Source organism: Haliaeetus albicilla, chromosome 1 (assembly GCF_947461875.1).
Source record: "Haliaeetus albicilla chromosome 1, bHalAlb1.1, whole genome shotgun sequence".
NCBI lineage: Eukaryota > Metazoa > Chordata > Aves > Accipitriformes > Accipitridae > Haliaeetus > Haliaeetus albicilla.
Window position 1 is genome coordinate 73,279,848 of NC_091483.1, and position 16,048 is coordinate 73,295,895.

General features: G+C 43.1%; 1 protein-coding gene across 14 annotated transcripts in view; it reads right to left on the bottom strand.

The window, feature by feature from the left end:
• Nucleotides 1-16,048, bottom strand: part of ABLIM2 (actin binding LIM protein family member 2) — a 142,507-nt gene that overhangs the window by 108,999 nt on the left and 17,460 nt on the right. Inside the window, exon 1 of one of the 14 annotated variants that reach the window (XM_069794390.1) lies at nt 2,392-2,779. The exons of the other annotated variants lie outside the window; for them this stretch is intronic. Coding sequence (XP_069650491.1) covers nt 2,392-2,407 — 16 coding nt within the window. The 5' untranslated portion in view covers nt 2,408-2,779. Of the gene's footprint in view, nt 1-2,391; nt 2,780-16,048 lie in introns of those variants that run through there. 14 annotated transcript variants of the gene reach the window in all.

The window sequence follows — 16,048 nt, forward strand, 5'->3', positions numbered from 1 at the left end:
CAAAGGCCACATTCCAACTTTGAACCAAAAATGCACAGCTCTGATAATGGATATTATTCTGCATGAAGGAATTAGCAGAAAATTATCTCTGTGTTGACACTGAAACCTTTCATCTCTATAGCTAGAGATGGTTGCTGAAAATCAAAAAAAAACCCAAATATGAGACCCAAATGCTATTTACTCACTAAGTATTTGAGAAACAGGACAGAGGTATCGATTGCTGAAATGCTGTATCAAGCAATTTGGGGAGGGTGTGGTTCACAGCAGCCTGGAGGGGAATTAAATTTGCAATCTTCTCTGAGCAGGATTAAAGGAGACGCAGATGAGCGCAGCAGCACCCGACTGGAATTAGAGATTGGAGTTCAAGTTGGTTTTTTGCCAAACCCTTCTTCTGTTGCCACAGTCAAAACACTCAGGGTTGGGTTTAAAAAACACCCAGATGAAAGCAAAGGAAACAAGCATTTAAGTGCCACTAAATATCCCGTGAAGCATTATTCCTGGTTTTAAGTGCCTGAACCTGGCCCCTGTTCCCTCCCTGTCTTGTGTCTGTGTTTAAAATACAACGACTAGGAGTTCTTCCAGTGCTGGCGTGGGGGTAAGGGTAATCTAACACAGTAATAAGTAATACGGCAATATGTGCAGTGTTCAGAGAACTACATGGGTGTGAGCTACAAATCTACTTTAGATAAGGGTTGGGTTTTTTTCCTAAGAACTGGTGATTCATTATGGAGCCCTGTGGGGCCCTGAGAACTCGATGGTCCTTTCCACAGAAAGGATGAGAAAAAGAGCAATTGTGGAACGGGGACTCCACGAGCTTTCCCCATCCATCCTTCCAAAGCGTGCTCGGCAGCAGGCAAGAGCAATTGCCTGGCCCCTGCCCTGCCCGGCTCTGCACCCCGGTGGTCCAGGCACTGGGGCCGGGGGGGCACAGCGTGACCAAATGGACAGGCACCAAACTTCCCATGGAGCAGACACGTTAGATGTTCTGCAACTCACGTTAAATAACTAGTGGTAACCTGATTTACCTTATTTCTCAATTAGCAGCTTGCGTTAAAAGACATTTCAAACACATTTGCATGCTTTACGGTGCCGTTTCATTACAACACAACGCCTTTTTCTTCCATACATCTCACAACAAAGCAGAAGATAACAAGGATAAAGGGAAAGCTAAAGAAGTTTTGCCTTGAATGTCCATATTACGTAGTCCCTTGAGCCCTCCAGCTGGCCACGCTGAGGGCTGAACTGTCCCCACGCCAGCGCACACGAGCTCGATCACTTCCCCAACGGGGATTTTCTGCACCGAGTGGGTCCAGCCACTCCCCCAGAAATGCTCGCTGCTCTTTCCAAGACCTCTGCTGTGGCTCCTACAGCAAAGCACTATTACTGCTTCCCTCTGTAGTTCCTACACCATAAGACAGGCAAGTCAGCAAATTCAATAAATCTTTATGTCAGTATGTCTCCATTTAATTGCATGCATTCACATAGTCCAAAAATACAAAATAACACGGTTCAAGAATCATGTTCCTTTTTGAAATGTGTACCTGCTCCTACTAATTATAAACAACAGCTTTTACAGTGCTTTTCCACTGGCACTGAGGAAAGGATTGCATGCCTTTTCCAGCACTTCCTATGGATCATAATCAAAACAGAAACCTACAGCTGATACAGGACAGCAGGCGGACAGCACGACTGAAGCAACCTCTGCTTTTACTGCTAATTACAGAGTTTATGGGATCAGAGGTGAATGAGAGGTGTTACCCAGCAGAATGTGTATATAATCATGCATAAGAGATGCAACACAGCACAAGTACTCAGCACACGGGAGCTCCAAATCTCACCGTATGCTCAGTGCAACATTCACATCGCATAAACAAGCCTAGCATGAGCTAACCTCCTGCCCTCATTATTATAATAAAATATTTACCAAATCCAAAGGCAGTGAGTAAAAATCTCTGCTGAATTTTAGGAACCTTTACTGCAGCAACGTAAAGGCTATTTTTGTAGGGGTTTAGCAGGATTACAATGAGAAAGGACACAGGAACAGCACTCCAATATATCTAGATAAAGCAATAGGTATTTTTCTCATTACAATCTCATATAAACTCTAAAATCAATTTTAAATAAATAAAATGAAGGAAGTTTTCAAATTGAGCTGTCAGCTAAGTGCCAGTATCATTATAATCTCCAAATCATCATTCATATAATTAAAAGAATAGGAAGCACAATTTAAAATCAATGTTTAACCATCTTCCTCCACTCTGCTGCGTTGCCACGTAAACACAGAATACCGATTCTCACGACAGCATCGGTGATTTTGTTACCACGGCTCTGGATGACAACCAAGTCATTTCAGGTCTAGGCTCTCCAAAATGCGGAGTCATCCCACGGTACCTGTATCTTCCGGCATTCCCGCGTTAATTCCCTTCTGGAAGCAGGGCTGCCGCGTGGCCGAGCACCGCCGGCGTGGAGGGCACGGCTCCCGCTCCGACACCAACGCGCCCCGGGGTCAGATATAACTCCCGCGGCACCCACGCACGGGCTGGAGGCGAGCCAGCCCCTCGCTTAAAGAAATAAAAACCTGCAACCTGCCCAGCCGCCAGTTAAAAATACGGGCTGAGGTTGCTGGGAAAGCGCTCTAGCCATCCGCCCAGTCCAGGCGGTCCTGTCCCCCTGGTGCAGGAGGGCACAGCGCCAACGGCAGAAGATGCTGTAAGCGCGTCTCTCTCACACAGGTGGTCAGCGAGGCACCTGGCAGGCAAAAATCTCTCCCTCGACTGCTCACACGGAGTTGGACTGCATAGCACGGGAATGACAGCGATGTGTTGAGCTATTTAAAGCAATATGTGCTTGCCCAGCTATCATGTGAATACTCCACGAGGATTAAAATCTGTAGCTCTGAGCTGCTTCGGACTAAATTTGTATGAAGGCAGTAATGTGACTTATGCATTGGAAAGGAGAGCGATGGCTTGGAGAACAAACTGGCTAAACCTGGAGTAAAGTGCTGGGATAGGAACAGGATCGCACCTTCCTTTTCCACAATGCAGATCATTTTTTTCCCTGCAGGCTTCACAGAAGCCAAAACACTCTCGACCCTCCATCGCTCACCATCCTTTACCCAGTCATTACCTACTTGGTTACAAAGCAGCAGAGAAACAGCTTTTCCTCTCCTTCAGCAAACAGAAGCTAGTCAGGGGCATAAATGTGAAAACGGGTCTCTGCTGCTTCCGATGCTGCTGAGGGAGGGCTGCGAAAGCAACCCAGCTTGTGCAGCGCTGTGCACAAAAAAGCACAGTAAGTTCACTCTGCTACGCAGGTTGAAGAATAGTTTGCACTGAATCATTTTAAGATCTATTGAACTGATCCAATCTGCATGTGTTGAAGGGTGAGTCTCCATCGACCTCAACGGTCGATGCCAAATCATTTCACAGAAAGTTCAATACCTTCCAATCTCCATCAAAAGACAAACTGTTGTTTAAAACTTGAAATACTGTTTTTCCTCGTTTGAAAAAAAAAAAAAAAAAAGAAAAAAAGGCCTTATTTGTGAACAATAAAGTGCAAGTTTTATGGCTTAGTGATGTTCTTACTAATTTTTTTACACTCTTATCAGCTCACTATGGATGAATGGTTATAAAAACTATATAAAGAGGGGGTGGAGGCTCTTTATTCATTTTTTTTTGAAAACAAAAAGCATCTATGCTTCAAAAGCATCTACATGCAATTATGATCAAGTTTGAAAGTATTTCATGATGAGAAGCCATCATGAGCTGATAGTTTGTAGATCTTACAGAAATGCCCACCACCTAAAGCAGAAATCAAGAACTCCCCCGAGTTTCAGAATGTTCCCCTTTGGTTTTTTACTTACAGAAAATGTCTTTACATTTTGTAATGGATATGAAACAAAACCTTGTTTGTCCAGTATTGACTACTGGGAACAGAACGAGCATTTCTATGGCGACAGCTGAGGAGCTCTGACTTCAGACATCTATCTGGTCAGTACACCACTGTCCTGGGCCATGCCAGACATAGTCCATAACTTTAAATGGCCCCCAACTGACATGGCCTGAGACCCAAAGAGCAGATCTGAAGAACCCAGGTTCCGCACATTGAATCAAAACTATGAATTATTCCTTTTTTTTTAAATTTCCTTATATATGCACTAACTTGCAGCAACTGATTTTTGGCATTAAAACCTTATGGCAATATTTTACTTTGTTCAACACTGTTGTGCTGTCTGTGTGAGGCCAAATCTGTCCCTGCACTCTTTTGGATCATCAGCCACCCTGGCTGAGCTCTCCAGATATTTGCAGGATTTGGCCTACTTAGTTTTTCCCAGCGGCTACTTCAGCTTGGCAGAAGCACAGAAGGCACTTTGCTAAATAGCAATGCTCTGAAGGAACGTAAATTAATAGGCAGGAAAAGTGAAAGCGGTTTCACTCTCACACAGTCTTTCCCTCTGCTCACCAGGCTTTCTCTTTTCAAGGCTATATGTTATAAAACTCACATTTTGACCTTATATGCTCATCATGCAGTCACATAGCGTACTAATTTGTATTTACAAGTCTAGGTGTGATCCTTGAGCCTCCCCTGTGGTCTCACCGCTCGGCTACAGCAAAGGAGAAATCACGCTCAAAGAGCTCAGAAGGTTTTGACGGTGTTTCTGTGAAACTCCAGCACCACTCGTGGGCTTCACGGGCACAAAGCACAAGCCCGTTGCACTTCGTTAGTGTGACGAGCTGATCTGAGGGAGCGGGACAAGGGATGGCAGCGCCAGCAGCGCAGGCGAGACAGCTCAGACCACCGCCTGCCGACGCTCCCGCTGCAAACGATCCAGAAAGCAGTGTGGCTTTAACCCGATTTCCCAGATCAACACAAAGCCAAACACCTGTAACTCCTCTGTTTTAAAGGTAGTAACAGTACACTGCCCTTGCTATAGAAATGGACGAGGCGCTTGGCTCCTCTTACAACCTCCAAGTGCAGTCCTGGTAGCCACAGCAATGCGCTCGCCCAGCCTCTGTTTCGGGTTTCCTTCCACCAAGGTTACATTACCGAGGTCAATGCCTTCACTGATGTCTTTGCAAACAGCAGCCAGACAGCTTAGCAACGAATTTAGGCCACTCTGAAATGGATTAGTTGGCTGCAAACTCTTTACAGCTTATGGTACCATTGGTTGGAAAGGGCATTTTTAAAAGATTTCAGATTCGTTCCTAATGAACTCGGTTTTTTTACTGTACTCACTTCCCTCTTCCCAGTAAAAGTTAATGTCAATAGTAACTGAAGGTGACAGTATGTAGTCTAACCCTGTTCTTCTATGCTCACAGCACCTCGCTAGACCCATTTTGACCTTCCTCCATAGCCTGTCTTTGAAAATGTTTAGAAAGAATTACTAATTTTATTAAATATGGAAGACTGGAGATGTTCTTCTTCACTGTAAAATATGAAGTACTTTCTAATCAAGAATTTTTTAAAATTCAGAGCTAAAACAACACCTGAGATTTAGAGCATTTGTAATATACTACGTGTATGTACCTGCTTAGATACAGCAACTCTTATGCCGCTTGGGATCTGCATATTGGTTTAAATTTTAGGTTGCCCTGTGTGGAGTCAGGAGTTGGACTCAATGATCCTCATGAGCCCTTTCCAACTCAGGCTCATCTATGATTTTATGAATCTATGTCCCTGGACTGTAAGTCGCTCACTAAGTTTCTAACCAACCGCATAAATGACTTGTTTAACAGCAAGTCTGTTTAACTACAGAGTCCAGTCTCAATACAGGTTAAGAAATCTACTTTTCATAAACAATCTATAATTAATGAATTTTACTTTGAAAATGCTGGAAAATACAAGAAATCATCATATTTCACAGTTTTTTTCTCAGTATGCTTTAAGGTATCTTTCCTTCTAGGTTGCAAAAACTGGCTGTAGTGCTGCTTCATGTTCTTTTTGCCTTACAGTGGTTTCGATCCAGGCTAGTGGTTATTTGAATTCTCTATTAGGGACAATATGATCCCAAACAAACAAAAATGCAGTAAAATTAAGTATGCCTCTGTACGTAATGAGACAGATTTTGGCAATGCTTTATCACTAGGACAAAAATAAAATTAAGAAACAGTTGTTTCCTTTTAACTGTCATAACTTATTAATTGAACTGATATATTCCTTAGTGGTTGTGTTCAAAGCTGGCTCTACTGCTGAATGGTCCTTGCCCTCAAGCACTTATGATCCAAATAAAGAGGACAAACCCATGGCAGAAGTGAAAATGAACAGTAAAAGGGTAAAGGTTTAACAAGATGGAGTTGGATTAATGGTGTCTCTACAACTAAACCCATGTCTTCCAACTTTCTGCCCAGCCTGTCCTGCATCAATCCCATTCCTGCTGGGAATGGACTTGCAAGTCACCCACCCATGCCCTCGGTGACCCGTTGCACCCTACCAAAACCTGTCCTGCTCAGAAATAGCCTGAATTTAAACTTCTGGCTCTCGAACACCTCCACTCTCAAGTCAACGCTTGAGAAAACATTTCTCATCGCCTGCACAGCACTGAGCTGTATACATGGGCATCTTTAATTGAAACACACGCACAAGCAAGCCAGAGAAAAACAACAATTTGTGGGCTCTTGTAGTACAAGGCACTGAAGTATAACACACCGACAACGCTGCATATTTATGAAGCAGGAAAACTTAAAATGGGAGATCAGGCTGAGAATCCACTCTGAGCTCTGCATAACGGAGAGCAGGCAGCTGTGCTCGCTCCAGAGGTAACTGGGTCATGAGTCTTTCTTTGCTCCCTGCTATCTCTTGAGAATAAAGAGCTTCCTTCAGCCCTGAAATTCGTGATGACAGCCCTTGTCTGCTGTCCAGCAAGTTGGATGAATGAAACCAGAACTTCTCCCACTCCCAGTTCCTTTCTCCCAGTGGGGACCTCTCTACAGCAGACCTAGACCCAGACCGAAGGGTGCGTTATCCCCTTTTACTCCCCCAGCTAGAATAAAAGCTCCATCCAGTATTCTTCAGAAAACTGTACACATGAAATAGTGAGCAGAAATCAAACATAAAGCCTGCAAAGCCTTTAGCAGAGATTTTATAATGGGAAAAAGTAGTCTACCAAACCCATAAATAGGGTGCAAGAAAATCCTTAGAGGACTGAAAAAAACCCCACCCCTGTCTCATAAGGAGGTGACAGAGTACTGGCACATCCAGAAAGCAACGTGACACAGGTCAGAGGGTAAAGGGATACGGTCTGGTTAGCAGCGAAGGGGTGATGAGAGCCACAGCCATGGTACTGCAAGTCACACGCCTTCAGAAATGAACCTGCCGCACAGGGAATCTGCTGACCTTATGAAACCGATAGGGATGGCCAGTAATAAATGGAGCAGATATCAGATAAGAAAAGATCTGCTTAAGTAGAGGTCATAGGCGACCATTTAGTGCAGAAAAAACTGCCACGTAATAAGGATAAGGCAAGCAATCAACAAAAGGTATTAATTTCTAAAAGGTCAGGCACTACAAGGGACTAACCGGAGAAAGGACTTCAGAGTGCAAGAGGGAAACTTAAACTGTCTGCTGAATACGCAGCGGTAAGCTGGGAAAGTGAACAGGATAATGGGATGTATTGTATCAAGGGAAGGCATCCCAGCTGCAATAGAAACAGTACTGTAACAACTGCCGAAATAAAACCTAGAATCCTAGCCCTGCATTTTATGGGAGGGAAATCAAAGAAGCAGAACGAGGCAATAAATGTCAGTTGGTGCGGTCAAAAATTGCACGTAGTAGGCATGAAACTTAGAAAAGCTCATTTATATCCTTTAATACAGGAGGAATTAAACTACAATACGAATTTGACATTTAGGGGATTGTGAATGGTGCAAGAAAGATGACAGGCATTGCAAAGACGCCAAGATCATTTTCGGGTATTTCTTCTGGGAGTAAATTAATGCATGGAGCAGGTTTTTAAGGATGGATTTTTCTGTGTGGGTTGATGCTACATGCACACAAAGAGAGAAAGAGATCACTAAATGTTAATTTATCATTATTTTACATACAAAATTACCATTTAAATTGTCTGGAGTTTTAATCAATGGAAATTGTGAGTGCTTAAATAGAGAATAAACTGAAGTATTAGCTAAGTAATTGGATAGACTTAAAGAATCTTCACTGCTTTGCACTCCTCTGAAAACGTGCACAGACATTGCCATAATTCTGCAATCACCAGCTAGGTATCATACATTAAATGATAATGTGAGTTGGGTGCTGTTTAGAAAAAAGATTCAACCTCTCGTGTTTTAATTAGAATCCAGAAATTTAACTTTGGAGGTGTCTCATAAAGAAAAAGAAATGAATGCACACAACCCCCCTGAAAAAACGGAAGATTTTGAGAGTTAAGAGGCCTGGGACTAGGTCTAAGGAAAGACTCATGTGCCTGAAATGCCACACACGTTAAGTCCAAAGCTGCAAGGCTGAAAACCCCCTTCTCACACCTGCTCCTCGGTGCATCCAAAAGCAGAGGGACCTGATTTTTCACTTCCCATTTCCCAGCTGTCCGTGGAGGACTCCAAGAAAGTGCCTTCAGCATCCCCCCTCTTTTCCATATGTAGAGGATGGTAAAGCAGCTGTATGTGCTTGTTTGTAGCTTATATCCTTTGTGCGAGTGTGGGGTACCGAGAGCTTTACTCGGCGTCACCCAGCAGATCCGAGAATCTTCCATTTGAAGAGCTACCTTTCTTGTTTTCCAAGAAAACACGACTAATGCGACCTTTCCGGATCCTTGGCACATTTGCTGGAGGAAACCTGGAGAGACACTTCCCCCCCCGAGCGCGGGTGCCACGACGGGCACGCATGACCAAACGCACATGCAGAAACCACTCTTTGCAAAAAGCTGACTATAGTCTCCAGATTAGGGCAATCTGAAAAAGTGGAAAGTTCAACCCCAACAGATCCAACAGGGAACCACAGCCGCAAACTCCACTTACTCAGGGGCTCAAGTGGCTGCGAGTCTAACCCCAGCTTTTGCACAGACAGCTCTGCTCGGGTTTACAAAGGCGAGGAGAGGAAATTGCGTTCAGGACCCAGACTGTGAATCCCAAGTGTAAAGCCCTGAAGGAGAAACCTGCCCCAGAGGGCAGCGGGGATTTCAGGCACGTCCTCATCTTCAGCTCTCCGCGCCCTCTGCGCACGTGCCCGACTCCCAGCGCTTTAATCCTTGCATTTAGCCCACGGTGACCATGCCAGAAAACATTTTTCTGCCTGCTTTCCAAATCCCATTCTCTATAAAGGGTTGCAGCTGCAAAGCAGCAGGTCAGATCCAAAGCCTACTTAAATACATTCATTTTGGTTGGTGATCACTGAGGAATTTGTCAACAACGTGGAGTGCTGTTTTGAAAGCAAAAAAAAGATAAAAAAGAAGTCATCATTGGAAATGTGATGCTGTTGGACTTCACCCTGTTCCCAGTGAAGCCCACCAGTAAAACTGTTATTGATCTGTGTGGAAGACTTGTAACAGCATTAATTTCGGATCTGAATTCAGTCAAGTTTTGATCTTAGCAATTGACTCATCACTACCAGAAGTTCAGCCTTTCCTCTGTTTGCCTAAGGTTACAATTTCTCATCAGTAACATCTGAAATGAAATTATGTCTCCAAGCTCACTTTAATACCGAGAAACAAAGTGAAGGATTTTTTTTTTTCTTGGAGTATGTCTAAATTAATTTCTATTCTTTATTGCTCAGTTCCAGCATAAGTAGCTCTGAAATTTTAAGAATCAATTAAAAAATCACTGGACTCTATGTCTTATTCCTGCTCTGCAGCTCCCTGGCTGCCTGATAATCACTTCTAGCACCTCCACCAGTTACTCAAGCCATATTCCTGCCAGTCCCCTCATCTTTAGGGCATTAAGCTATAGAGGGCCATGACCCTCAATCAGAATTTTGTATTTCAGTGTTACTTCCTCCCCCCAGGGCTGTAGCACCGACCAGGCAGCACCCCTGCTTGGCAACACTCTTCACACTGGTATTTGCTCTGTGTCATCAAATGGAGGAGGGGAACAAGCGCACTCCCTGGCTCGGAAATGAGCACATGTTTGGAACTGGGGAAAAACAGTTTAGAAGGAATTTCCATGGCTCATTTCTCTTTCCATTCCCCGGTACAAACAGAATAATAATAACAATGTCTGCTTGTTCTAGCAACACTAAAAAGCAAAAGCAAGATAAAATAACGTAGAAAACAATAGTTCATTTTGCTAGCCAAGCCACAATGAATCACCCCCCAATCATTAATTAAATTATAATTTACTAACTTTCCACTAATGCTATATGAAATGGTGTTCCTAAAAGGATTACAAACAATAATTTAATGACCTTTTAAAAGGTTCTTTCCTTTTTATGTTGTATTCTGCAGCATATAAAAATGTCTTAAATAATTACTCTGCAATATAAAACTGATCTCCTGGTTTCATTTGCTCTGCTTAATTTGGCATTAAGAAGGGATTAGCTGCTGGTTTATTGCAATCATACAGTTATTTCAAATATATATAGGTATTGACATTATTGAAGTGCTGGCGCTAAAGTCACACTACCTTACACAGGTGCAAATTAGTTAACTTTGGTGAAGTTCTCACAGCATGAGAATTTCTTCTTCGATCCAGTTACACACGTACAAACCTAATTGTCCTTCCTCCCCATCAGATACATCAGCACGTTGCCTCCCTTTTCACATTCAGGCTATGTAATTTCTGCAATTAATTATCTTTCAACACTGCATTCATAGGAGAAATGTGTTACATTCACACAAACTCAACCCCGGAGCCTACAGCCACTGTGCTACTTCTTGCACAGTTCTGCAACTAACAGTTCTACTGTCGACAGATACATTTTTGAGCTATCTATACAACACACTTTTTGACCGAGTTTTGGGTTGCTTGATTTGCAACCTGACACCTTATTCAGACAGCAAATGAGTTTTATGTCAAATTGAGTATTTTGGACTGAAGCTTTATATTTGCCTTTTGCAGACAGAAGGGGAAGAAGCAACATCATCTGATAAAATTGTGTCTTACTTAGAAAATAAAGATACCACACACCATTTTTCCCAGATGTACAGAAATGCAGTACAGTAAAGGACGGATGAAAATGCAATGCCAAATCCCACGTTAGCCTCACTCCCCTGATTTCAACAGGGTTGAAACACAGACAAAGTATGTTCATTGTGCCGAAGGAACAATAGTGGGGTATTTGCGGTCTGGGGGCAGGGGATGCTGGAGCTCGCTAGTCCCCATCCAGCCCCTGCACCCAGGTTGCTTTTGCGTGAAGACCTCAGTTTAGAGGAGGTGAGGGAAACTGGTGGCTAAGGTCTGGTCCCAGTCCTGTGTCAGGGTGAGGCTGTGGTGAGCACAAACAGGAGTTGCCACGGTCTTCACATTGCCTGCATTTACTTAGTACAACTCACTGGAAAAGAAGGACGAAGAGCAGGCTCGGGGGGACCTCATCACAGTACTACGGTATTTAAAGAGCTGCTACAAAGAGGATGGAGACTTTCTCTTCACAAGGAGCCGCATGAAGAAGACAAGGGACAATGGGTACAAATTGCACTGGGAGAGGCTTCATCTTGACATAAGAAAGAAATGTCTCACAGCGAGAACAATCATGCCCCGGAACAACCTGCCCAGGGTTGTGCTGGAGTCTCCATTGCTGGAGGTTTTCAAGATGTGATTGGAAAGGGCGCTACATGATCTCATGTAGGCTCCCTTTCCCACGAAAGGTTGGACCAGGTATCTTTCGAGGTCCCTTCCAACCCGAGTTGTTATATGATTCTGTGAATAAATGCAGCCCTGCAAGATGAAAAGTGTGATTCAGAAATTCGTTTCTGTTCACCAAGGGGGGAAACTGTAAAATACGGTTGAAGGAAAGCACCGAAGAATGCTTTTCAAGTCAAGACAAGAGAAAGCAAAAGAAACCATTTTGATGTGCTTAATCTAAACTGGCTTTTAGCTTCACCAGGACTGAACCTGGTAAGTCCTCACATTCCATGCAAAAAATACAATTAATCCAAAATTGTAGCCAAGGCCAGGTGAACACCAGCTACCTTTGCAAGAGCATTAGAGAAACCTTTATTCCCCTCTGTCTCAAGAGAGGCCTTTATCTCTGTCCCTAACACAGAAAAGCCTAGCGAGCTGCTGGGACGTGGAGGTTGGCAGCCCCATGGCACGTCCCACCAGGCAGATGTAGGTCACTCCTCCTCCACACAAGGGGAAGGAAACGGGGAGTTTCATCTGGCTGCAAGCTGCTCCAATTGCCAATAATCCTACTGATTCAAGGCTTTAGTAACAACCTACTAAGACGACAATTACGTAGGGTCCTATTCCATGACCTATATGCCGCTGAAGCAAGACTCAGTTTGTTGGGCCATCACTGACACAGCCGTCCTGGTCCACGGACTGAGCTCGTGTCACCACGTCTTTTACCGCATCCCCTTCTTGCTGTACACGTGGCGCTCGGGCTGTTTGCATTCACAGTTGTTCCTCCTTAACCACTTCAAGCTCCCTTCTGCTTGCCCACAAGGGATGACCACTTACATCTATGCATTGATGACTGCTGTTCGACCAGTTGGCATTATGTAGAAGCAAGATAAATTAAGTATAGCCAAATCCGGGGCACCACAGGACACGGGGTTGCCTCCCACATGCAGCCAGCGAGGAGGCTGGGTGTCAGTCCTCAATAAGCACCCCCCCCACCACCAAACCCACACACCGTTTAAGAAGAGGACAGGACAGGCTGTGGCCATCGGGTGCTGGGCTCGGCCAGAGAAGGACACTGCCTTGCAGCCAACTTACTTGCAACCGGCCCTGTTTATCCCTAATTTCTCTCCATTTTCCCCCAGATGCTCCTCCCTGACCCACCTTGATGACTCCTTTCCCTTTCGATCCTCCCCCTGGACATCTCCCTTCTCCCGGGCGCACAGCCTCTTCACGCGTTCCTTCCACCAGCCCTGGGGCTCCCCGTGGAGCAGGAGTCTCCCTTACTGTTTTGCAGGGCTGCAGAACACGGGACCTCTTTTTCCTCTTCCCCACCGCAGACCATATACCAAAGGAGCATCAGGGCACAATCTGGCTCTGCTCTACTCCCAAAGTATCACAGAAAAATACTGGTTTTAATGAGAGAAAAGCCCAACTTTAGTTCAATGCGACACACAGAAAGATCCATGCTACCCCAGCACATTTCCAGTGTTTATTTCTAAAAATGAATATAAGCAAAGATAATTCTCCTCCCAGCCCAAATAGTCATGAAGTAAATGCTGACTCAGATGGTAAATACCCTTTCTGTGGCATCCCATTTCTCTCTATCATTTAGAGTGACAGCCCTGCTCTCACTGAATTAAAAAAGGACAATTCTGCTTTGTAATGAATAAAATCAACGTCCGCTCTAGTATGACTCGTTTTTCTGCACTGCTAAGCACTATCAGTATCTGTACTTCAAAACCTTTTGTTTTTAATAGTGTTTCTGTAGGAACAGGCCTGAATTTCAAAAAGTTATTTTGCTTTTCTGGGTACTCTCTTAAAACACGGACATGAACGTAGCACTGAGCAAGCTACCTAAGAAAAACATAGTCTACTAAAGTTAATCTGATCAAGCTGGAAGAAGTGAGTATCAATTTCATATTCAAAGCATGATATCCAACTCCGTGAAAAGACTGATGAGGTCCTCAGGGTATGAAAAATGATAGGATGCAATTGAATTATCTCAGCAATACAGTTTCTTACATAAGAACTAGAAAAAGGAAGGACACAGTAAGGGCTAACACATTAAATAAGCAGAGAACTAGGAGCAATTCCTTAATGCAATCCAATCCTTACATTTGTAATAATTTTAGCTACAACTCATTGGGGCTGTGCACAATGAGACATCTTCTAGAAGTGCTTCTCTGTGCTGATTAACCAACTTGCTTACACAAGCCAGTGAGATGTTAGGTGCCAAAAGCATAAATCTCTAAATTAGCCACCGTGACTTGCAGAAACCCTTAATTTGACCTAGATTGCAGACTCAGTCATTCTAACAACATTTTTCATACTGCCAGTCACAAATCAGTCCCATCTCTTCAAGCTATTCTACTTAGTAATACTTTCCTGTATCAGTAAGCATTAGAAATTCTACCACTATCTCAATTTTAGTCTCTCTTCTAACACTGAGCTGAAACAGAGTTGAAAAGTCTGGTTTGAATTTCAGTCTGGAAGATGGGAATGACACGCACTTATGCCCCAAGCCATACAGCTTGATGACCCCCATCATGTCACAGTTTCACTGTCTGACACCACGCTGACAACTCGAGGCAGACAGGCTTTAACACCATCCATTGCATCACTGATTTCGTAACGACAATGCTTTTAGACAGCTTTATATTTCCAAAGCACTATGAGGAAGACTAACAAGGCATCTTTTCCAACGGCAATTGTAATCACCAAAGGAATGAGATTTCAGTTCTTCAGATGTGAGCTTTATACAAATGCAGAGATCAGGTAAAACTTCAGCCTTCCCTTGTTTGCTAGGGTGGGAGACATCTCACCTAACTCCAGGCATCTGGAAATTAGGAAAGTAGTTAAAGTAGGTTCCCACTGTCATAAAAGAGAGAGAAACTTCCCACCATGAAGTCTACCACCACCACGGAATGGCTGGACACAGAACGTCCTCTGGAAGTGCCTCCTTTCCACTCCATGTTGGACTAGCTCAGGCCAGACACCTAACGTTGACAGATCTGAAGTCAGATGAAAGGAATCCAAACCTAAGTGCACAACTGCTCCCTGTTTTCTGTGCTTGTTTAAAATTCTTGCTGGGATTGTGAGTTTCATTATTTTCTATGCAAACCATGTCCGAATCTCCTGGATCTCACTGTCACTTAGCTGCCAGCTATCCTGATCCTCCTCATTAAAGCTTCTTGTGACTCCGGTGTGGGAGCCCTCTAAATGTGTGAAAATCTTATCCTTCATTAGGAAAAGAAAAATATAGCTCTCCACACCCCCCCTCCAAATTACTTGAAAATTGTGTATAATCATTTTAAACAAATATAATGGGTTTTGGAAGTTAGATTTTCTAAAAATTTGGGGAGGCTAGTAACACTTCAGTATCAAGTATCAATCCCTTACTTCAGCAATGCACTGTACCATTTTCTTCATTTTTGTGCTACTTGCCCCCTGCAAGTACTTCTACATAATTATGAACTTTTAATTGTGAATTATCCCAATTATTGGCTATTTAGTCTTTTTTCTAGCCTCTTTCTTTGATTTTCCTCTGCAGACATGAATCCATTAACAGTCTTTCATATTTTGGATGCTCATACTAGGAGAGTGTATACTAATATGAACATCAACAAAGACTGAAAAATATTAGCTGTATTGAAGTCAACTGAAATACTCCTATGTATAGAGTCAAAGACCTTCATAGATATTTATCTTGATGCCTTTGGCAGGTGACACTGTAAACTTTTTGGAGGAAGGATCATAATTACTTTGTATGTCTACAGGATGCCAGCTTTTGTTTGCTGAAATGCTACTGCCAATAGCAATGCAAGTTTAATCAGAAGAGTGTTAGTAATTTCCAAACAAAATCACTTAGCGAGAACATTGTGTATGAAACAATGTGCTAATATATTTTATTCAAGCAAAGCTATTATATATAAGGGTTTAAGCACTGCTCTTGGGCAAGAATTAACAATATGTGGCATTGTATAATAAAAATGAAACATCTTTTATCTCTAAGCTTTAAAATTAGGCAGTGGAAGAAGAAAGTCTCTTTCTGAACAAGTATTCCCACAATGTTACAAACTTATTTCCAGATGCTGATTACTCAAGTTTAGGACATAACCAAATAGTAAATATACACGCAAACTGTGTCTTTAATGTAGACTCATATAAAAACTTTACAGATTAAATGAAAAAGAAAGAAAGAAACAGAAAGCTGCCTCTTTTAGAGGAAGTTTTGTAAAACAATAGAAAACCTCTGCATATAAACACCTGAGAACAGCTGGCAAACACAGGTACTGTCCTGAGGAGAGCAAAGGACCAGGGGAAAG